The sequence below is a fragment of the Arachis duranensis genome, chromosome 5, assembly GCF_000817695.3.
Source record: "Arachis duranensis cultivar V14167 chromosome 5, aradu.V14167.gnm2.J7QH, whole genome shotgun sequence".
Lineage (NCBI taxonomy): Eukaryota > Viridiplantae > Streptophyta > Magnoliopsida > Fabales > Fabaceae > Arachis > Arachis duranensis.
Window position 1 is genome coordinate 4235934 of NC_029776.3, and position 24912 is coordinate 4260845.

The 24912-nt window shown below is 33.5% G+C and overlaps 1 protein-coding gene and 1 pseudogene across 1 annotated transcript in view; both read right to left on the reverse strand.

Moving 5' to 3' along the window:
* Window positions 1–985: 985 nt before the first annotated feature.
* LOC107487457 (lysine histidine transporter 1-like) lies at window positions 986–7487 on the reverse strand (annotated as a pseudogene).
* Window positions 7488–10133: 2646 nt separating this feature from the next.
* LOC107487343 (heavy metal-associated isoprenylated plant protein 27-like) overlaps window positions 10134–24912 on the reverse strand; it is a 43232-nt gene continuing 28453 nt past the window's right edge. The window contains exon 2 of the mRNA XM_016107958.3: window positions 10134–10654. Coding sequence (XP_015963444.2) covers window positions 10211–10654 — 444 coding nt within the window. The 3' untranslated portion in view covers window positions 10134–10210. The remainder of the gene's footprint in view (window positions 10655–24912) is intronic.

Genomic DNA, 24912 nt, shown 5'->3' on the forward strand with positions numbered 1-24912 from the left:
AATGTTATATAATAAATAAGGAATGTATTTTTATTATTATAATATAAATTAAATGTAATAAATATAAATTGTGTATTTATTTAATAAAAATATAAATTGATAAATGTATATTATTATAATGTGTTATTTTTTTGGAATTTAAATTCTCTAAATTTTGAATTTCACTTCAGTGGATAAAGTAATCTCTCACAATTTATTTTATAAGTAGAACCAAGAAAAAATATGAGAGAAAAATCATTCAAAAGTGAGAGATCACATTTTACCCTCTAAAATAAAATTCAAAATTTAAAAAATTCAAATTTATTTTTTAGTTGCTCCTAATATCCCTTAATCCGTCGGACTAAGAACTAATCCACACCCGACCAACCCAAATTATTTATTATAATATGTTATTTAATATATGCAATCAATGCTTTTATATATAGTAAATATTAAGATAAAAAACATAAGACCGGAAAAAGAATAAATAAACGTTACTTATTAAATAGAAAATTTTGGCTACTTTTGTTTCTTAAGTTTGGTTCCCAAATTTTTTTTTGGGCAAGAAACACGGATTGTACTCTAATGAAATAACCTATTAAAAACAAAAAGGAAAGCTATACTTAGTACTTATTTAAACGTCATTATCTTAACAAAAAATATCTTTTTTAAATAAATAATTTTTTTAATTTTTTAACATATTTAATAAATTTCTAATAATAAAAATAAAAATACTAAAAAAATAAAAAATGTTCTTTTTAAGAAACTATAATTTACATTTTTTTTTAAAAATTCTTTTTTTTTTAAAATGATATTTTCATGTAATAAATAAACAAAAATATTTTAATATTATTATATCCAAACACAATTAAAAAATAAAAAAATCTTTTCACATGAAATATCCAAACATAAAATTACTTTTATTTTTTCATAAAATCTTCTAAAACAAATAACTAAAAAAAAAAATCTTTTTTAACAAACTCAGCTAAATAAACCCTTAAAATCCTTAAAATGAAAGTAGTCTGTTCTAATAAAATACTTCACTTGATAAAGGTATTTTTCTAAAATAGCTAACTAGACATTTGACCAAAGGGCTAAAAGAAATAGATGAATAAATGTGATGAATAATATCCAGAGTAACATCATCGTTGACGCAACCTACTTTGTGCAAAAAAAGATCAAGAGAAAAATTTGTAGCCCTTAGCTTGCAGTATGATCTCCCTCATTGCGCCAATCGAGCCTAAAACCATCAATAATACTCCAAATACGATGCAAAACTGAAACACCATGAAAAAAATTTAGAGTCATATATATAGTATAATGGCAAATTTTGTGAGATTTTAATACATTCACTCTTAGTGTGTGTAAAAGAGTACTACACTTATATTTGATTTTTTATTAGTTATTAAGAGCACTATATATTTATTAGATGTCATATTATGCAATATATGGAAATTCAACTATATAGAACTATGAGAATAATTTTTAAAAATACATACCCAATTTGCACACCAGGATCCGCTAAATCTCTTTGGTTTATAGACTACTAGCCATATTATGCAAGGGAGCTGCGAAAGTTCATTAAATTGAATACCGTCAGGGTTTGTTTGTAGGTTGCAAAATAATAAATAAATAAAATGGGATTCATTTATTTCCTTACGAAGTATGAGGTTGGAGCAAAGACAAGTCCTCCTAAGAAGCTAAGGAGCCCACCAAAAAATGGAAATATAATTGCAACTAGCATAGTAAGTGCTGCATTGCATGTGAACAAAATTTTCAACGTTGCTGTTAGATTCTACTCACGTGTGCATTGAAAAAGAACAACTATTATATATATATATATAGTAGGAAAAAGATTATGAAGAACACTCACCAACATAAATATTGCGGGAAATGAAACGAAGGTACCAAGTTGGCTTGAAATTCATTCTCCGTACCATGAATGATTCCATCATGTCAAACACCGGAACAGCAAACACCTAGCAACAACATGAGAACTTCTTAGTGCTCTCAGGAACTCTTGCATTCATTTATTAGTTAAATGATAAGTCATTAATAAATATTTGTAACAAAATTACTTTCACCGTGTGTAGCATAAATTAATTAGAGAAGATAATCCTCTTATTTATTCTAAGAGCACCTATACAAATGACTGAATATTATATATCCAGATAATAAATTGTGATGATGATGCAATACATCTTTTTAATTATCAAGTTTTTTATTTTTTTATTTTTTATGTTTTTAAAAATTAACATATAAATTTATAGTTTTTACTCTTTTAATTATTAGGAGAATAAGTAGGAAGACGAATTAGGATTTTTAATTATTACTTTATATAAAAATATATGTTAACTAATTTTTAATGTGCAGATAAATTCTTTAAACAGAAATTTGATAGCTAGTTAGTGACTTATGTTCATTTAACTATTTAAGTTTTTGTGTAAACAAAAATTTATAAAACTAAGATACGTGAAGCCCAATCTGGAACTCTAAACTAGCAAATAAATTAACACAGCCTTAGTGTAAAGCGAAATGTACCTGATAACTTCCAGTGACATGAATAACGACAAATATATTAGCAACGGCAGTGAGCCAGTGGGGTTTATCGAGAGACATGAGGATGTTATCAGTAACAGAGTTTCCAAAAGCCCAGTAGCCAAAGATTGCAACAGGGAAGTAGCACAAACCCACAACAATGTAAGCAACAATCATTCCCTTCCACATGGCCTTCTTTGAAGGTTTCTCCGGTGTCGAAGGAACTGTTGCTTGGATCTCAAGTAACACATTGTGTGCAGCATACCCAAATGCTATGGTCCCCAAACCGGTAAAAAAGTCAAAAACGTCCCCGTCGTAGTTGAAGATCTTCCATCATATTTCACATCCGGTAAGGCACCTTTATGAGCCGAACTTATCCATGCAATCGTTGAGTAGCTGCAATTTTCAAATATATGTAACTATATAGTTCTTAACTAATATAATTAATTACCATACTAATATTATTTTAGCATACAATATATATAAACTTTTAGGCTGTGTTTGGATATTGTATCTAGCACAGAAATACAAAGATAAAAAACAGAAAAACAGAAATACATATAATGACCGATTTTTATCTTCTTGTTTCTGGCTCCGAAACAAGATCGAAACAGAGTTTTAATTAATAAATAAATATGTGATTACCAGATGGACATAACGGCTGCAGAAATAGATACACCAATGATGGAATTGAAACTGGGGAGATGCGAGAGGAAAAACTGAAGGCTTGCAAAGATCATAATGAAGTAAGTGGTTCTAATTGGCTTACAGTCTTTGCAAAGAATCTGATGGGCCTTCTTCAAGGAATTTCCACCAGTAATCATGTAAATGATGTCCGTACCAACATCCACTATGAGTGTTTGAGGCACCACAATCCATAATCCTAGTTTCTCCCCGAAGGCATATTGCCCTAATTCATGGTACCTATCAAACCTCTTCCCAGACTCAGCCTCGTGCATCTCAATCATCTGCCATGCCGTGTATAACGTGCATATCCATGAAAGCACTAAAACTGTGATGCCAGGACCCCTAAGAGAAAGAAAATTTTTATAGAAAAAGATGTAAAGTTAAATTTTTAATACATTTATAGAAGAAAATTACAAATTTTGATTAGTAGTAATGTTCAGGTGTGTTTTTAGGATATATGATAGCTGAATCTTATGTTAGAAAAAGAAAATCTCAATTAGAAAAATAAAGTTAATTGTTGAGGGAGATGGATGAAAGGAATAAACAAACCATCCAAGTTGAGACATGGCATAGGGAAACCCAAGCACTCCAGCTCCAACCAAAGCAGTGACATTGTGAAAAGCACTGTACCACCACTTCCCATTCCTGGACCTTGTCACTGCGAGCCAATTATTGATATCTTTATTATTCTCTTCCATCTTCTCTTTCTCTCTGCAGCAGTTGTGTTCAATCAAGAGAACTTCAACCAACTGTGTTCAGTAGTAACACTATTTATATTGATATTCTGTTGAGAAAAGATAACAAAAGATTAAAAAGTATCGTCTTTCCTTTTATAAAGTATAAGATTTTGTAAATCTTTTTTGTTTTTGTTTTAATTTAAATTTATTTATTCATCTTTATATTTATTATTTAAAACTTAAAAATTAAAAGATTCAAACATCACTCTGATTTTTTTTGTCCAGTTAAAATCCTAATTACAGTTATCTTTTATTAATATCTTTTGTAAATAATTTTATCTTATTTAACTTTCTTTTTTTAAAAAACTTACGTAGAAATTACCTTATTGTAAATGACATAAGAAAACCCTACCTTTTTCCATAATTTGATCCTTCATTCTATGAAATTAAAATACGATATGTATTAAAGATTAATACTAATAAACGCCGCGGTAAATACTTTTCACCTTAAAATTTCCTTTCATCTCATACAAAGTAATTAATAACACTATTTTATCTATGGAGTTTCGGTTGGATAAAATTGGTGTACACAAAAATAAATTTAAAATTTGCTTAAAATATGATAAATCCCATCTTAATTATTACGATTTTAACTTTTTCTGTTTAAATTTAATTGGAGGAGTTATTTGTGTACGATTGATTTTAATAACCACAATATGACAAAGCATATGTACCTATTTCATCCACTCCTCAAGTCCATTATATCATTGGATTTCAAATTTTCCTCTCCTGCACTCTTCTTTATTCGACACCCAAGCTTGGCTCCAATACTTTATCTCCTATTTCACGACTTCTGTATTTAGACTTTTGCTTTGAAACATTTTGCAGTTTCTATGCTTCCAAATACACCATGTGGTTGCAAAGAAGTTCGACACCTACCGCTGCTTGTACCTTGCTGGAATTGGTGCCGCAATCCATGACTTGAAGCATTCCTTAGCTCATCATGGCCATGTTCAGTGCGGACATTCATAGAAGCTGGTAAAATCCTGCACAACATGTCACAAGCAACTTCAGAAGCATATTTTTTACTATTTTGACTCTTCTGTTCATTGCATAAAAGCAACAAACATATCAATGGTGTCCCCCTCATTGAATTATATATTGCATAATTGTACAGTTAACATGAAACCAAATTTTAGCATGATAGTGGATATGTAAACTTAAATGCATACTTCAAAATTTAAATACTTTTTTGGAACTGATATGAATTCATCTTATTATCAAATGATGATGCAAGACTTGGTAAGTAAAAAAGATGAGATTTAAAGGGAGAGGGACAACTGGTAATGCATATAATTGGTTCATTTTGGAAAAAGAGCTAGCCATAAAGGATCTTGACGATCCTTTAGTGTCAAAAGCATATGGTGCAGTATTTACTCATCTATCTCCTACATCCACTCCACTGCAATGAACTCCAGAATATGAAATCCCCAACCAAAGATAGGTAATTTCAGGATTAATCTTATTTATCATATCTATGCTAGTTCTCATATTGAAATGGGATGAAAAGGTTGAAATAAAACAGAGGCCAAATACTAAAACAAATTTTATAAGAAAACAACACAACGAGCTAGAAAGAGATGAGAAAACTGTGACTCTCACAGCAACGAAATGGAAATTTGAAATTGAACATTCAGGACAAACAGAATAAAAAGCAAAAAAGCAGAGAAAGAACAAAAGAAAGAATTGTAAGAAAACAGATCAAAATATATATTGCAACATTTTCCACAAATTTTAACACCCAAAAGAGCTAAATTGAAAGGTAAATTGAATGGATTTTAGGATTTGTTATTTGCGCAACCCAATTCACTAACTTCAATCAGTGTCAATATCATTATAGTATATAGCAAGATTGGAAATTCTATTATGTGTACTTAAAAATGACTACCATTTATTATGTACACAAATAATAATAATAATAACTCATTTGATTGATAAATATAAATTTTAAAGCACAAGATATCTGTTAAGAATTTAAGATTGCTTAAAAAGTTGAAAGTTTAAGTCCTTTTTAAATAATAAATACATTAAAAATTAAAATAGTCAAAATTCAGAGCATGTTGCCTAAAATGAGTTTATAGAGTGTGCATATATTGAATATGATTAGCCGCCGAAGTATTGAGAAAAACTGTACCTAGATTTGAATCTCAGAACTACTGCCCCAGTGCCCCTGAACCAGCGACCCTCTCTGTTTTCCGCTTATCATCAAAACCGTGGTATCCATGACTACCGTCTCTGGCCGTCGCAATGGTAGCTGGGATACCAGAGCTTGATGCCACACCCCCATGTCCCGCTGCCGCTGCTGCCTTTGTGGTCCACCTCACTGCAACAGATCTCATAACTCTCCCCTTCATCCCCAACATCACACTTCCTAGCAGCTGCAGCTACTCCATCAATGTAGGTGTCGATGATCTGCCACCTTGCAGGGTTCATGATCATCCGAAGATCTTACTATAATGGTAAGAGAATATTATTCATCAAATTCTTCTCATTCTCTGATGATAAATAAATTTTAACTGAATATTCTTTGAGAAGTGAGAAGGAAACCCAATAATTTTTACCTTAACACGCTTAAAATGTTTCTCCTGTTGTTGCACTCTCTTCACTTTATCCTCTTGCTTTTTCCTTTCCATCTAACAGAAAATCGAAAAACAACTAAAATTATTCAAAACTTCTATGAATTACATAACAGAAAACCAAATTCAATCTAATGCCTACAATTTCTAGGATACATGAGAAATCCTGAATCAATCTAAACCCTACTAACCTCCGATATCTAATCGGAGATCTTCACCACCTACATCATCAGATCGGAGAATCAGAAGGAAGAGATAAATCGAACTTGTAAAGCTAAATATCTTTCAGTCACTCCCACAAATTTCTCCCAGAAATCGACACTCATCTCTCTAAAACCTAACCTAATAGCAGTAGAGAGATATAGCAGAAAAATGTGGCAAATAGTAAAAAATTAAATCAAACAACACAAAAAGAGAAATGAAAAAAGGTATAAACGAACGAATCAATCAAAATAGAATGCTCACCAGCCTGAGCAGGAGGAACAGGCTTAGAAGCCAACTGAGTTTGCTGCTGCCGCTGAGCCGCCGCAGCTGAACCCTTCTTGAGTGGAGACGCCACTGCCGCCGCGGCGATTTGCCGTGAGGGGTCCTCGGCATCGTCACCTCGCAAATGGAAAGGGTTCGACGTCGCCATTTCAAGAAAGCTGGCGCGACATGAAGTTCGACGAAGCAGCCCAGAGAGAGAAGTGTCAATGAAGGATTCCACCGGCTGAACTAACCCGCGTCGTCGCCGTCGCTGTGCTCTCAAACGACGAGTTCGAGTAGCTACGGTTAGGATTTCGGATGGGCTCGTAGCGATTGGTGATCTTAGAATAATGGAGGAATAAATTGGCCAAGATTGAAGAGACATACGAACTGGAAGGAGGAAAACGGGGGTTGAAGAGGTAGGGTTGGGAGCTAGAGCGCGAGGAGGGAGTGTGTGTGACGAAGTAGTGGTAGTGGTATAAGGCAGAGAGCTTCTTCCTTTTCTCCGTTCACTTTCCCTTTGCTTTTCTTTTTGATTTAAAACAAAAAAAAAAAAGAAAAAATGAGATGCCAGGTAAGGTCATAGTTACCAGAATCGAATCGATTAAGGTACTGGATTATTGGGTCATTGATTCAACCGGTGAATTATTGATTGAATTGATTAATCTGATCTTATAAAAATAAAAAATAAAATATAATAAAAAATTTAGAATTAAAAATTTAAAATATATATCTTTACTAATATTTTAAAAGGCAAATCATCCATATAAGCCAATGGCACACCATAATTTCATAATTCAGCCAAAAGAAAAATGGATACATGAATCAACCAGATACACGTTTCTATGTAATTCGAATTAGAACAATTCTTCTAATTCAAATTACACACATGCACACAAGTACTAATTCGAATCAACCTGATTCGAATTACACACTTACACACACATTTTGTGATATAATTTGCAATACTTTTTTACCCATTCTTTTACGCATTAAAAAAACTAACAAAATATTTAATTACGAAACTTCTTTAAAATATTAATGAGCTATCAATTCGAATTTCATAGAATACTCTTTTGTCCATTTTTAATAGCTCATGAATATTTTTTAATAAATTTTTTTAATAAATTTATTTAAATTATACCATAAAAAATATTTTATTCTATACAAAATAATTTAAAAAATGACTTAAAAGATGTTAGAAGTACTATAAAAATTTGTAATGTCCTAATGACTTAAGACATTAAAAAAATACTCTACATAGTCAATAATAATTTAGAATTAAAGAAAATATATTTTTATCGTGTATTTACCTAAATCACTAGAATATTACAAACTTTGATAGTACTCATAACATCTTTTAAGTCATTTTTTAAAATTATTTTGTATGAAATAAAATATATTTTTTAATTATTTTGTATGGAACAAAATATATTTTTTAATTATTTTGTACAAAATAAAATATTTTTTTTAATTTCTAAATTATTATTGACTATGTAGAGTATTTTATTTAAAATTTGAGTATTTAAAATATTTAAAATTAGAACATTACAAATTTTTATAGTACTCCTAACATTTTTTAAGCCATTTTTTAAAATTATTTTGCATAGAATAAAATATTTTTTGTAGTATAATTAAAAAATTTTATTAAAAAATATTCATGAGCTATTAAAAATGGACAAAAGAGTATTGTATGGAATTTGAATTGATACCTCATTACTATTTTAAAGAAGTTTCATAACTAAATATTTTATTAGCTTTTTTTAATGCATGAAAAAAATATATGTTTTTTTATTTTTAAATTATTAATTTTTTAATAAAAGAATGGACAGAAAAGTATTACAAATTATATCACAAAATGTGTGCAGTTCGAATCACTCTCTTTCGAATTACTATGGGCATCAACTCTTGAGTAATTTGAAGCTGTCCAATTCGAATTACATAAAAACGTATATTTGGTTGATTCATGTATCCATTTTTCTTTTGGTTGAATTGTGAAATTATGGTGTGACATTGGTTTATATGGGTGATTTGCCTTATTTAAAAAAAAAAAAGTCTAGGGGCCAGCAATTTTATTGAATTTTGGCCAGCATGTAACCAGCAGAGAAAGGTGAGTCATTCGATGAAATTTCACATCAATCTCACACCATTAAATCATCATTGATGCTATTTAATGGCTACCAATCACAAAAGTTGCTGGTCCCTAACATTACTCTTTTAAAAATATCTAACTATTCTAAACAATATGGAACAGAAACAATAAGTATTTTGTTAATTTTATTCTATCATAAATATTTTTATTTTGTTTTTATATTAAAATAACTATTATTTTTAAATTTTAATAATGTATTAATTAGTTTATATCTATTATACTATTATATACTACAAGTATTTATTGAAAAATTATGAAAAAAATAATAAGTGAGTTTATAATTACGGTTAAATAAAAATATAATTAATTTAAAAATAAGTGAGCTTATAAATAAAATTAAAGTAAATTAAATAGGAGTGAATTATTTGTCCAAAGATATCAATATGTATTTTAAATTTTTAATTTGCATATACATTAGTAACAAGCAAGTTAGCTTGGTGGTTGTGGCTACTGTTTTTCATTTTAAGGAAATTTTGAAATTGAAACGGTTCGGTTGGATTGATTTTTACCAATTCATACTAGTTTTTTATTTTGTACGGTCCAATCATCAAACTGGACCACTACAAGATTCAATTTACTAATTTTTTGGTCGATCTGATCCGATTTTAATAACAATGCATAAGGTTATTAGTAGAAGACCTGTGCATTCACAGGCTAAAAATTTCTGTTTTGTGTTTTAAATTTATTTTTCAGTCTTTTTGGATTGTCATTTTTTACGTTAATAAAAAAGTATTTTTGTTGTTCAATTCTTAATTAAATATAACAGATTTATTTACTCTATCACTACTCAATACATAAGTATTTTTTTCTAACTCTTCATAGTTTGCATAAGTATGTTACTTTTCGAAACATTAATTTTGATGTTTTTTATCTTGTGCGGTCCAATCATTAGACCAGACCAATATAGGATCGGTTTACCACTCTTTTGTAATTTCCATTATTCACTGCATTAACAACTATGGCAGAGTGCTTCCTGAACAACCCGCCACTTTGTACAATGACACTGTACATGAAGCTCCACATATGACATGCACAGCATTGAATAACCAAGGTACAGATAACATGTTATGTTATATTCACATAACAGTGCAAGCATTGGGGTTCTCATCGCTGAAGGCTGTGGTGTACTTGACCTCAAATGAGCTAGCACGTGCCAGTTGAGAAGCTTCTGGATCCAAGAGCACGTTCCTGACGTACCCAGGCGGAGCCTTCTTGTCATAAGCCTCTGGCGCATATGGGTGCGGAACGACGTCGTATGGTACATATGGCCAGAACTCTGCTTTCTTCCCAGTGCGCTGCCTCACACGCTCTAACACTTTCTCTGGATCCACGTAACCCTTTACTGTTAACTTGCTCTGCTTGGGTTCAACTTCCACTTCTGTCACGCCTTTCATCCCTTCCATTGATTTCTTTACCCTTCTCTCGCATCCTTCGCAATCCATCTTCACCTTTATTTCCACTCCCTGTATTTGCTTCACCTTTCTACTTTTGTGCTGTATTCCACACCATTCCTCACACAGCTCTCCAATACTATCAAAAACACCCATTATTGTTTATTAGTTTTTACGTGCCTCATTAATCTAAGCTAGCTAGTTTGCTTAGTTTATGAAATTTTATATATAGTCCTAAAGGAGCAATCATAAGATCGAATGCGGCCCTGCTTTTGGCAGAAGATTCTAGTGAAAAAAAAGTGAACCAGATTATTCTAGTAAAAATATATTTTTTTAAGTTTTTATTTTCTTTTATTTGCCGTGGTGAAAAGTGAAGACAATAAACCTACCCACCTATCGTTCATAAAATCATCATCATCCAAGGTGAAAAGAAAAGAACAAGTTTGTAATTGACTAAACAATAATTGATGTCTAGTTTTAGTCTTCTAGTTATAACAATTTAATACCAACGAATGAATAATGATTGATAAGGAGCTCAAGCACATGCATAAAAGAAAATAAATAGATAAAGAGTTAATAGTTAAATTAGTCTCTGAAAGATAAAATATTTTTTAAATATATTTTTGAAAATTTTTTTTAATTAAATTAGTCTTTTAAATATTACAAATTAAATATATTTGTCTTTCAGTTACTCCATTCACACTTTTCATCAACAATGGATGATATAAAATATTAACTGATAGCATACATGACACATAACATGTTCAATTAGATGTTAACTAAATATATTTGCAAAAATCTATCAATTTAGTTACTATGTCATATTAGGAATAATATTTGTATAATTAAAGAAAATAACTAAATTAATAAATTTTTGTAAATATATTTGATCAAATTCAATTAGACATATCAGGTATTATATATGTTATTAATTAACGTTTTATAATATTAATCTTTGAAAAGAAATTATTAATAAAGTGATTGGAAGATAAATATAATTAATTCGAATTTTTTAAATAATTAATTTAATTAAAAAAAATTTAAAAACTAAATTTAAAAAATATTTTATTTTTAAATATTAATTTGATTATTAACTCAATAAATAAACGAAGAAATTAAGATTTTTGGGTGAGAATTATAAAAACACCCAACTAAAACGGAGTATGAAAAGTTAGAATTCTATGATCAAATCAAATTCATCAAATTATTTCTATTGTCGTAAGTACTCGTTAACTAACTTTAACCTTTTAGTTTGAAACATAACCCGACGTAAAACATTAGCTAGATGAATTCATTATTATCCATTTTATTTGTTGTGTTACACAAACATTTTCTTATGCGATAAAATACATACTTTGAATGCTTATTCTATTTCATATATTTAGTTGACAAGTCATAAGAAATTATGTGCCAACACAATACAAAATAGAAATATAAACAAATAAATAGGACTCATCTCATGTGTTGTTGAGAGATATATAGTTTGCTTTGTTGGATCAAGCTAGTGACCACAACTATGCTCTTCTGGCTGACATTTGGGCTTTGAGGTAGGAGTAGATCCTCTTTAATAAAAAAATAAATAAATAATATCTAGTATTTAATTTAATCATTCATTGCTTTTTTTCTCTTATTTATTTTTAATTTTATTTATAAAATTAAAGGTAAGAGATCACAGTATATTCTATCAATATATTCTATCCAATGTTAAAAAAATTAGAGAGAATTCATTTCTCTTTGAGGCATCGACCATGGACTGTGTCTATAGCACTCTAACTGCCTATTGTGAACTGTCATGGACTCATGGGTGAGTGAGACTAGGATAGGGTTACCGACCCAAAAGAATAATAAGACTAAAGAAAAACAATTATTTATATCCGTAAATTTTATAAATGTTGACAAAAATATTTATTAAACAAAAAAATTAATATTATATTTATAATTAATATTTATTAAATAATTATTTTTGTCACATAAAATTTATTTTTTATACGACAAAAATACTTAATTTTTTTTAATTTTGTAATAAAATTTTTAAATTATTCTTATATTTTGTCTTCAATTTTAACTTCATCATTTTTTTTCTTTTTTTAATTTTTTTATTTTTCAACAAAGATGTTTCCTTTTTTTTCATCCACCATCGCATTGTATTTTTTCTTCTCGTTATTTTCAATCGCCAACATTAAGTTTAATTTGTGATACTTTTCTTTCTTCTTCTCCAAGGCTTCAATTGCAAAATCGGTGGAGGAAATCTTTTCTAAAATTCTATTTTTTTTTCTCCTTTCCGGTATTATGCTGTGCAAATCTAATATTATTAGGAATTTGAGTTTGTTCATTTAATTTCTGAAAAGGCTGAGTGGAATTTCTTCGAAAGAAATTGTCGTCGAAGAATAAAAAAGCAAGGTCGATCCTAGGTGTGGCTTAACATGAGACAAACTGATTTTTTTTTTTGGTGTATTAAAGGAGTATGATTTTGGTTTAATGAAGATGGGTTAGTTGTTGGATTTTTTTTACATTTCTTGGATAAAGTTTTTGTTAAGATTGGACTTTTTGTTGGATTATTGAGTGTGGAGGAACATTGTAGTTTTATTTTTATAAGGATTATTTTAGAATTTGTTTGGGTATTGTTCTTATATGGTAAGTCTTGGGAGAGGTATAGTTTGTCTGGACTAAGGTTTAGCTCGTTTCAATTTGGGTTAGATAGAGCATATGTCGGCTTCCAAAGAACAAGGCAGCGAAAACTTGCAAAATGCTCAAATAAAAAAGAGTGTGAGGTGAATATAATGTAACTTAGAGTGAATAGTGTATCTTTTTTCTATAAGATTTTTTCTTTATATTAAGTTGTTACGTTATAAGGTATTTACTTTGTGGACCTATTATTTCGATAATCAATTTTAAATCTTTGCAAATGATTCCGTTATAACTAAGATTTGGTATAATTAAATAGACACATTTTATTTGTTTTCACCGAAGTTTTAATGTATAAGATATATTTGAGTCGAGTTATAACAAACAAATCAGGTGTCATTAAGTTGTAATTTTTTTTTTCAATGAAATTTATTTTTTGATTTTTTAGTGTGTTTGAAAAAATATAAAAAATAAAAATAAAAAATATTTTTTTAGAAATTATACATTATTTTTTGAAAGACTTTTTTATTTAAAACAAGATATTTTTAACATTATAAATAATTTTTTTCTTATGTTGTGATATCCAAACATAATTATTAAATAAAAAAAAATATTTTTATATAAAATATTTAGATATAAATTTATTTTAATTTTTTTAAATTATTTTTTTCCCCTTAAATTTTCACCCAAAGAACTGAAACAAGTCCTTATTCATGCATAGGCTTATTTATCCTAGGTAACTATTATTAAGATAATTGTTTAAGCAATAAAGGAATTTGTTGTTGGTTCACAATTTAATTAATTATTTTAAACGGGCCTGCTACACATACAAGCAATAAGGCCTTACAAGTGTTACAAGTCCCCAGCTCACAAACATTCCAAACGTGCACTAATTATATTGAATGGAGCGTAACATTCACGCGCTCCCACTCAAACGGTTATGCTTCTCTTCGCGTAAACCGCCCCTTAATAGCAGACTCTTCCACTTCTTCCAGTTCTCAAAGTCATTCAGAGAAAACGCAACCCTTCCATTTTCGAGCAACATTCGAAACTCAAGATATACAACTCGTCGCTAACATTCGAAAACTCCATCAACACACCATAAAACTCTCGATCAAGAATCTCCAGAGAAAACAAAGCTATAATACTCAAGGTACGTTACATTACCATTCCTGTATATTTTCCAGATTTCGAACTAGGTTTTACTGTTCTTCTAGGTTTTACTGTTTTTCTTGTTCTAAGTCTCATTTTACAGTTTTTAATGTTCTACTTGTTCTAGGTTTTACTGTTATTCTTGCTTCTAGGTTATTCTGTTCTTCTTAGTTGTTCTAGGTATTACTGTTCTTGGTGTTCTAGTTCTTCTGGTAACTGATTTTTGGGAGTATATTGCGTGATTTGGTGGGTGTATATTGAGTATTTTGTTGGGTGTATATAGCATAATTTGTTGGGTATATATTTCTGAATTGATATACTGTAATATAGTCAACAGTTGCAACTGTTCTAATATTTGCTTGTCCATGGGTGTATATTGCTTGACCTTGTAATGTTGCTTGACCTTGTATATTAATGCATGTTTGAGTGATATCTGACTGATATATATGGGTGTATCTGACTCATATCTATGGGTGTATCTGAATCATATCTATGGGTATATCTTACTGATATCTATGAGTGTATTTTTCATTTCAGAAAAAATGGCAGGCAGAAACCAAGCTGAAAAAAATGTAAGAACAAATATATGTCTTAGATGAAATCAGTTTTATATAATAGAAATATATCTGACTATAATTTTACTTTGTTTACAGCAAACCAAAGACCTTAAGTGTGCAACACATTTGTTAAGTGAGAAATTCAGAAATATGAGCGAGGAGAAGAAAACAATTGTTAGGGATTTGGGATTTGGTGGCCTGATGCACATCCCGCCGCTAAGGGTGCATCACCAAATTGTCAGATAGATTCTAAGGATATTGACACTGATTAATGTAAATGTTATATAGTCCTGTAACAAATTGAACACATGCTGTAAAAATTTTCCAATTATAATCCAGTTTATTGTAAAATTTCTTTCAATAATTAAACTCTCTCTGCTGTATTCAAAATGTATGAATTACATGTACTATAATATGAAGGAAAACATCAAACCAAATATACACCCATAACCTGCCATTTTTTACACCCAAAGAAAGTTGAATATACACCAAAAAATCTATCCCCCTGATGCTTTATCCCTAAAATCCTAAACCCTAAACACTTAAAACCTAAACCCTAACCCCTAACCTGTAAACCCTAAAACCTAAATCGTAAACCCTAAAACCCTAAACCTAATACCTAAAACCCTTAAACCGTTGTAAAAAAAAAAAGTATTTTATAACATAAAAACAAGATTCTGAAGTATATATATGTATATATATGTAAAATGTGAAATACAAGAAAATTCAGAAATACTCCCAAAAGGACACTGCTTTTACACCCAAAAGAATGTATGCTCTCGCTCCTTTGTGTGCTTCACATCCCTGTCCAGAAGTGGTGATCCAGATAGATTGGAACCCATATATGACGGTCTTCATAGAGATCTGCAGAATACACCCAAACACAGACTATAAATACACCCGAAAAAAATTAAATTTACACCTCTGGTGCAGATTTTAAACAAACATTACCTGAAAGCCACTTGTTGTCCACAAGACCAAAATTCAGCAGAAAATCATTTCAATTCCTATTAAACGAGTCTTTAAGCACACTAATACCAGCCTCCTCGTTATTCTCTATTGTACGACGAATGGACATGCTTAGTTTCCTGTGCTGTTTGAGATATTTTAGATTTTCATTTTCCCTCTCTGCTACATGTAATCAATTGGTTCTTAATCTCATTTCCCTTCCTATTTGTGCTCCGAACTCTTGTAGAAAACTCTACAGCCTTGGCATAGTTCCTGTAAACTTTTCCAGCATCTTCAAGGGTGGTAAAGGTCATTCCAACCTTGGGAACAAGCTGGTCATCAACAACAGAGAGAGGCTGCAGAATACACCATGTCAAAAACTAAAAATACACCCAATCATGTCTGATATAATACACCCGAACCGCAACAACTCAACTAAAATGACAATAAAAGCCATAAACTGTAAATACACAGGCTGCAGAATACACCATGTCAAAAACTAGAAACACACCCAATTGTGTCTGATATAATACATCCGAACCACAACAACTCAGTTAAAATAACAGGAAAACCAGTAAACTGTAAATACATCCACACTTCCCTTAAAAATACACCCAAAAAAGTTCTGATCTACACCTGATCATCTGCTATAAATTCCAGAAAATTAATCAAAACTAATACATTACATTCAATCCACATATTTATCTTCATGCGTTGGTTTGACAGTCAATGTTCACGAATTATTCACCTACACAATGCTATACAAATTACTGCAACAAAATTCATAGTAATCCTATGTAAATCAAACATCAGGAACTTCGTTAGATTCAAATTCATAATCCACTTCACTTGGATTCAGCTGACAATCTGAGGTTGAATCATCCATTATCTTCAAAACGAGTTCAAACTTTGATTTCAGAAAACAAAAAATCAAACAGAAAACGAAGCTGGAGTTACAGAGAGAGGAACTAACGTAAATGACGAAGAAGAAACGAGTGAGAAAGGAGGGAAAAAGAACGATCGAAGAAACCAGGAGAAGCTTCGCGAGAAGAAGAACGAGCAAATCTGCAAATAAGGAAAACGAAGAAAGAAACAAATCTTTTAAATTTGGTAGTTATATATAGCTCGTGTATACGACGTAGCCATTGGAGCGCGTTTTAGATTTTAGGGTGTTAAGTAACTTGTAAAGCATACAAGTCGTTAGCGCTTGTATGCAGAGCTTTTCTGTTTAAAATAACTCTTAAAATAAAGTATCCTGAAATAAGGTGAAAAGTCAAATAATTATGTGGTTGACTATAAAGTTATAAAATGCTACTGTATTAATGTCGAATGATATATCTTTATCGCTAATAAAGTGGTTAAGGTAAAAAAAAATGTGACTTTATACAATATAAATGTCTAACACTAAATTTTCATTTATAATTGTAAAATTCAACCGAAAAAAAAGTATATCAATGGCAGTTACATCACATAATGCTTTTGAATATAATACCTAACTCTTTACACTAAATAATAAATACTAGTTAAAGTATTTATCAATTTATAGTATTTTTGAGGGATAAGTGGTACGCGGAATCGTGATTACACTTTAATTATATAAAATTCATTGCTCTTTCTTCTCTGGCAATGGTACCAAAAACATGATGCCAATACCATGGTTCACAATTCCGTATAACTGACCAACAAGTGCACTTGGTCGTCCAAGTAATACCTTACGTGAGTAAGGGTCGAATCCCACGGAGATTGTTGGTATGAAGCAAGCTATGGTCATCTTGTAAATCTCAGTCAGGCGGATATAAAATGATAATGGAGTTTTCGAATAATAAATAAAGTAAAGGATAGAGACACTTATGTAATTCATTGGTGAGAATTTCAGATAAGCGTATAGAGATGCTTTTGTTCCTCTGAACCTCTGCTTTCCTGCTGTCTTCATCCAATCAGTCTTACTCCTTTCCATGGAAAGCTTTATGTAATGCATCACCATTGTCAATGGCTACTTTCGGTCATCTCTCGGGAAAATGATCCAATGCCCTGTCACGGCACGGCTAATCGTCTGGAGGCATCACCTTTGTCAATGGTTGCATCCTATCCTCTCAGTGAAAACTACGCTTACGCGCTCTGTCACAGCACGGCTAATCACTGGTTGGTTCCCGCTCCTCCCGGAATAGAATCCCTTGATTCTTTTGCGTCTGTCACTAACGCCCAGCACTCGCGAGTTTGAAGCTTGTCACAGTCATTCGATCATCGGATCCTACTCGGAATACCACAGACAAGGTTTAGACTTTTCGGACCCTCATGAATGCCGCCATCAATTCTAGCTTATACCACGAAGATTCTGATTAAGAGATCTAAGAGATATTCATTCTGCCTTGTTTGCATGTAGAACGGAAGTGTTTGTCAGGCACGCGTTCATATGGGAGAAAGCGATGAGCGTCACATAATCATCACCTTCATCATGTTCTTGGGTGCGAATGGATATCTTAGAAGCGGAATAAGTTGAATTGAATAGAAAAACAGTAGTACTTTGCATTAATCTTTGAGGAACAGCAGAGCTCCACACCTTAATCTATGGAGTATAGAAACCCTACCGTTGAAAATACATAAGTGAAAGGTTCAGGCATGGCCGAGATGGTGACAAACCCCATTTTGATGGTTTATCTTGTATTGATTTTTGGGGATTTTATAACCTTTTACCCACATTTATTCAATGAAATAGCATGGTTTTATAACCTCTCCTTTAATTGTGCTTAAGAGTGAAAACATGCTTTTTAGATCTTAAAATGAATAAATTTAATTCACCTTGATTCCATTAGATGCCTTGATATGTTTGTTAAGTGATTTAAGGTTTATGAGGCAAAGATTGGATCAAGGGAATGAAGAAAGAAAGCATGAAAAGTTGGAGAACTCGTGAAGAAATGAAAGAACCGGAAAGCTGTCAAGCTGACCTCTTCGCACTTAAACAACCATAACTTGAGCTACAGAGGTCCAAATGATGCGGTTCCAGTTGGGTTAGAAAGCTAACATCCGGGGCTTCGAAATGATATAAATTTTGCCATATGTTGCTTTGCGTTCAGGGGCGCGCACGCGCAAGGCCACTTTAATGAAATCGTCCCCAGCGGTTTTAGGAGCCTTGTGGGCCCAATCCAACTCATTTCTGATGCTATTTAAGTCAAGGATTGAAGAGAGATGAGACATCTAGTTACCATTAGTTTAGTTTAGCTTAGTTTAGTAGTTAGAATTAGTTTCTAGAGAGAGAAGCTCTCACTTCTATCTAGAATTAGGATTAGGTTTAGCTCTTAGATCTAGATTTTAATTCATCTTCTTCTACTTCTATTTTCTCAATTCCTTGCAGTTACATTCATTCTTCTTCCATTCTTTTGTTGCAATCCTTTATGTTGTTCTTATGCTTTGTTGTAGATCTACTATTGTTCCTTCCATTTTCTTCCAATTCAATAAGAGGTAATTCATAATAATTGTTCTTCTTTGCTTTTCTATTGTTGATCTCTTGCCTTTGTAGTTAGATCTCTCTTTAATTCTTGAAATTTATGTTGTTTACTTTTATTGCCTTTTATGTGTTTGTTGAAATGCCTCTTTTAGATATAGTATAGATTTTGTTCCTCTTGGCCTAGGTAGAGTAATTAGTAACACTTGAGTTATCTAATTCCTTTGTGATTGATAATTGGAGAGATTGCTAATTGGTTTGGAGTGCACTAAAGCTAGTATTTCCTTGGGAGTTGGCTAGGACTTGTGGCTCAAGTCAATTCATCCACTTGACTTTCCTTTATTTAGTAAGGGTTAACTAAGTGGTAGCAATGAACAATTCTCATCACAATTAAGAAGGATAACTAGAATAGGATAGTTCCGAGAAGCTCTTCTTTTACGCTTATGATTGTTTTTTCTCTAAGCTGAGTGTCCGACTTCCTTTTACCGACCTGGAGTCCGAGGTGTTATGGTCTTGTAACCTTGCCCCTACGCAGCTTCATCCAAATTCTTGGGCATTTTTAAAGCTGTTCCAACTTTTGTGTCAGTTTTTGGGTGTCTCTCCCTCTATTTCTCTTTTTTCCTACTTGTTTGTGTTGACGAAGCCGGGGTCGGGCGGAGGGAAGGTGTCTTGGGTCTCTTTTAGGGCTAACCAGGGGAGGAAGTTCTGTACCCTGTATGATGAGTCTTTTCACGATTTTAAGAACTTTTATTTCAAGGTCCGGGCTACTGGAGACGTCCGACCTTTCTTTCTAGATGAGAGTGGGGAGCCTTCTTTTCCTCTTTGTTGGCAGGAGAATGTAGTGTCTGCTAAGTATACCTTTGAGAGTCTAGATGAGGTGGAGCAGGCTTTTGTGGGTGTGGTAAGCAGTTTATGGGGTCGGGCACCTCACTTGGACACGAAGAAAATGGAACCTCAACCATACTCACAAGCCTTTCCACATCAAGCACCTTCCTATGATCCATATCCACCATATGACCAATCATTCATGCCATATTCTTATGACCAATATGAGCGAGAACCCTTAGAACCACCACAACCCTATCAAGATTACTCCCAAGAACCACCTCAATACCACAGCTACTTTTATGAGTCTTGGCCGTGGCCCAAAGCACTTTGTTTTCCAGTATTACCACCGGATACATAAATGCCACAGACACATAATTGGAGAACCTTTTCAGATTGTGACTCAGCTTTGCTAGAGTCCCCAATTAGAGGTGTCTAGGGTTCTTAAGCACACTCTTCTTTTGCTTGGACCTCGACTTTAACCGCTCAGTCTCAAGTTTTCACTTGACACCTTCACGCCACAAGCACATGGTTAGGGACAGCTTGGTTTTGCCGCTTAGGCCAGGATTTTATTCCTTTGGGCCCTCCTATCCACTGATGCTCAAAGCCTTGGATCCTTTTTATTACCCTTGCCTTTTGGTTTTAAGGGCTATTGGCTTTTTCTGCTTGCTTTTTCTCTTTTTTTTTGTTTTTTTCCTTCTATTTTTTTTCGCTATTTTTTTCTGCAAGCTTTGTATTCACTGCTTTTTCTTGCTTCAAGAATCATTTTTTTATGATTTTTCAGATTATCAAATAACATGTCTCCTTGTCATCATTCTTTCAAGAGCCAACATATTTAACATTCTTTGAACTACAACTTCAAAAGGCATATGCACTGTTCAAACATACATTCAGAAAACAAAAAACATTGTCACCACATCAATATAATTAAACTAAGTTCAAGGATAAATTCAAAACTCGTGTACTTCTTGTTCTTTTGATTTAAAACATTTTTCATTTAAGAGAGGTGATGGATTCATAGGACATTCATAACTTTAAGACAAAGTTACTAAATACTAATGATCATGTAATAAGACACAAAACATAATTAAGCATTTAACATAAATAAAACAAAAAACAGAAGAAATAAGAACAAGGAATGAGTCCACCTTAGTGATGGGTGCGTTTCCTTCTTGAGGAACCAATGATGTCCTTGAGCTCTTCTATGTCTCTTCCTTGTCTTTGTTGCTCCTCCCTCATTGCTTTTTAATCTTCTCTAATTTCATGAAGGATGATGGAGTGCTCTTGATGTTCCACCCTTAGTTGTCCCATGTTGGAACTTAGTTCTCCTAGGGAGGTGTTGATTTGCTCCCAAAAGCTTTGTGGAGGAAAGTGCATCCCTTGAGGTAACTCAGGGATTTCATGGTGATGAGCTTCTTGGGCTCCATGAGTGGGCTCTCTTGCTTGCTCCATCCTTTTCTTGGTGATGGGCTTTTCTTCTTCAATGGGCAAGTCTCCTTCTATGAAAGCTCCGGCTGAGTAACATAGATGGCAAATAAGATGAGGAAAAGCTAGCCTTGCTGAGGGGGAAGGCTTGTCGGCTATTTTGTAGAGTTCATTGGAGATGATTTCATGAACTTCTACTTCCTCTTCAATCATGATGCTATGAATCATGATGGCCCGATCCACAGTAACTTCAGATCGGTTGCTAGTGGGGATGATGGAGCGTTGGATGAACTCCAACCATCCTCTAGCTAAAGGCTTGAGGTCCAGTCTTCTTAGTTGAACAGGTTTGCCTTTGGAGTCAATCTTCCACTGAGCTCCTTCCTCACATATGTCCATAAGGACTTGGTCCAACCTTTGATCAAAGTTGACCCTTCTTGTGTAAGGACGTGCGTTCTCTTCCATGTTTGGCAAGTTGAACGCCAACCTCACATTTTCCGGACTAAAATCTAAGTATTTCCCCCGAACCATGGTAGTATAATTCTTTGATTTCGGGTTCTTACTTTGATCCTGGTTCCTAGTGATCCATGCATTGGCATAGAACTCTTGAACCATTAGGATGCCGACTTGTTGGATGGGGTTTGTTAGCACTTCCCAACCTCTCCTTTGGATTTCATGTCGGATCTCCGGATACTCATTTCTTTTGAGTTTGAAAGGGACCTCGGGGATCACCTTCTTCTTAGCCACAACATCATAGAAGTGGTCTTGATGGGCTTTGGAGATGAACCTTTCCATCTCCCATGACTCGGATGTAGAAGCTTTTATCTTCCCTTTCCCTCTTCTAGAGGATTCTTCGGTCTTAGGTGCCATCAATGGTAATGGAAAAACAAAAAAGCTTATGCTTTTACCACACTAAACTTAGAATATTTCTCACCCTCGAGCAATAAACGAAAGAATAAAAGAAGAAGAAGAAATATGGAGAGGGAGAGGGAGATGTGGTTACGGTCAAGAAGAGAAGAGAGGGTTGTGGTGTGTGAATTTGGTGAAGAATGGAGGGCTTTATATAGAGAAGGGAGGGGGGGTAAGATTTCGGCCATATGGGTGGGTTTGGGTGGGAATTCGATTTTGAATTTTGAAGGTAGGTGAGGTTTATGAGGTAGGTTTATGGGGAAGAGTGGGTGGATGTGAGTGGTGAGGGGCTAATAGGGAAGAGTGATGGAGGTGATAGGTGAAGGGTTTTTGGGGAAGAATGTTTATGGGATTGTGTGAAAGAGGGGTGAGAAGAAGTGAGTGGAGGTAGGTGGGGATCCTGTGGGGTCCACAGATCCTGAGATGATCCTGTGGAGTCCACAGATCTTGAGATGATACTGTGGGGTCCACAGATCCTGAGATGATCCTGTGGGGTCCACAGATCCTTAGGTGTTTAAGGATTTACACCCTTGCACCAAATTAGGCATGTAAAATGCCTTAGCACACAACTCTGGGCGTTCAACGCCAGGTTGGTGCCCATTTTGGGCGTTCAACGCTCATTTGTTGGCCATTTCTGGCGTTGAACGCCAGAACCATGCATGTTCTGGGCGTTCAGCGCCAGTTTTCCTCCAGGGTGCAGTTCTGGCGTCCAGCGCCAGATTGGTGCCCATTTTGGGCGTTCAACGCCCAGACACTGCCCATTTTGGGCGTTCAGCGCCAGAACCATGCTCTGTTCTGGCACTGAACGCCAGACAGATGCTCCTCCAGGGTGTGATTTTTCTTCTGCTGTTTTTGATTCCGTTTTTGATTTTTTTGTTTATTTTGTGACTCCACATGATCATGAACCTAAGAAAACATGAAAAACAATAGAAATAAAAATAGAATTAGATAAATAAAAAAAATTGGGTTGCCTCCCAACAAGCGCTTCTTTAATGTCAATAGCTTGACAGTGGGCTCTCATGGAGCCTCACAGATGTTCAGAGCATTTGTTGAGACTTCCCAACACCAAACTTAGAGTTTAGATATGGGAGTTCAACACCAAACTTAGAGTTTGGTTGTGGCCTCCCAACACCAAACTTAGAGTTTGACTGTGGGGGCTCTGGTTGACTCTGTAGTGAGAGAAGCTTTTCATGCTTCCTCTTCATGGTTGTAGAGAGAGATCCTTGAGTCTTAAACACAAGGTTATCCTCATTTAATTGAAGGATTAGTTCTCCTCTGTCAACATCAATCACAGCTCTTGCTGTGGCTAGGAAGGGTCTTCCAAGGATGATGGATTCATCCTCATCCTTCCCAGTGTCTAAGATTATGAAATTAGTAGGGATGTAAAGGTCTTCAACCTTCACTAACACGTCCTCTACTTGTCCATAAGCCTATTTTCTTGAACTGTCTGCCATCTCTAATGAGATTTTAACAGCTTGCACCCCATAGATTCCCAGTTTTTCTATTACAGAGAGGGGCATGAGGTTTATCCCTGAACCAGGGTCACACAGGGCATTAAAGATCATGGTGCCTATGGTACAAGGGATCAGGAACTTTCCAGGATCCTGTTTCTTCTGAGGCAATCTTAGTTGCTCCAGATCACTCAGTTTATTGGTGAATAAGAGAGATTCATCCTCCCAAGTCTCATTACCAAATAAACTGGCGTTCAGCTTCATGATTGCACCAAGGTACTTGGCAACTTGCTCTTCAGTAACATCTTCATTCTCTTCAGAAGAAGAATACTCATCAGATCTCATGAAGGGCATAAGGAGATTTAAGGGGATCTCTATGGTCTCTAGAAGAGCCTCAGACTCCTTTGGTTCCTCAAAGGGAAACTCCTTGTTGATCACTGGACGTCCCAGAAGGTCTTCCTCCTTGGGATTCACGTCCTCCTCCTCACAAGTGGGTTCGGCCATGATAGTTATATCAATGGCCTTGCATTCTCCTTTTGGATTTTCTTCTGTATTGCTTGGGAGAATATTGGGAGGAATTTCAGTGACCCTTTTACTCAGCTGACCCACTTGTGCCTCCAAACTTCTGATGGAGGACCGTGTTTCATTCATGAAACTCAAAGTGGCTTTAGATAGATCAGAGACTAAGTTTGCTAAATTAGAACTATTTTGTTCAGAGTTCTCTGTCTTTTGCTGAGTGGATGATGAAAAAGGTTTACTATTGTTAAACCTGTTTCTTCCACCATTATTAAAGCCTTATTGAGGCTTTTGTTGATCATTCCATGAGAAATTTGGATGATTTCTCCATGATGGGTTATAGGTTTTTCCTTAAGGTTCACCCATGTAATTTACCTCTGCTATTGCAGGGTTCTCAGGATCATAAGCCTCTTCTTCAGAAGATGCCTCTTGAGTACTGTTGGATGCATTTTGCATTCCATTCAGACTCTGAGTAATCATATTGACTTGGTGAGTCAATATTTTGTTCTGAGCCAATATTCCATTCAGAGTATCAATTTC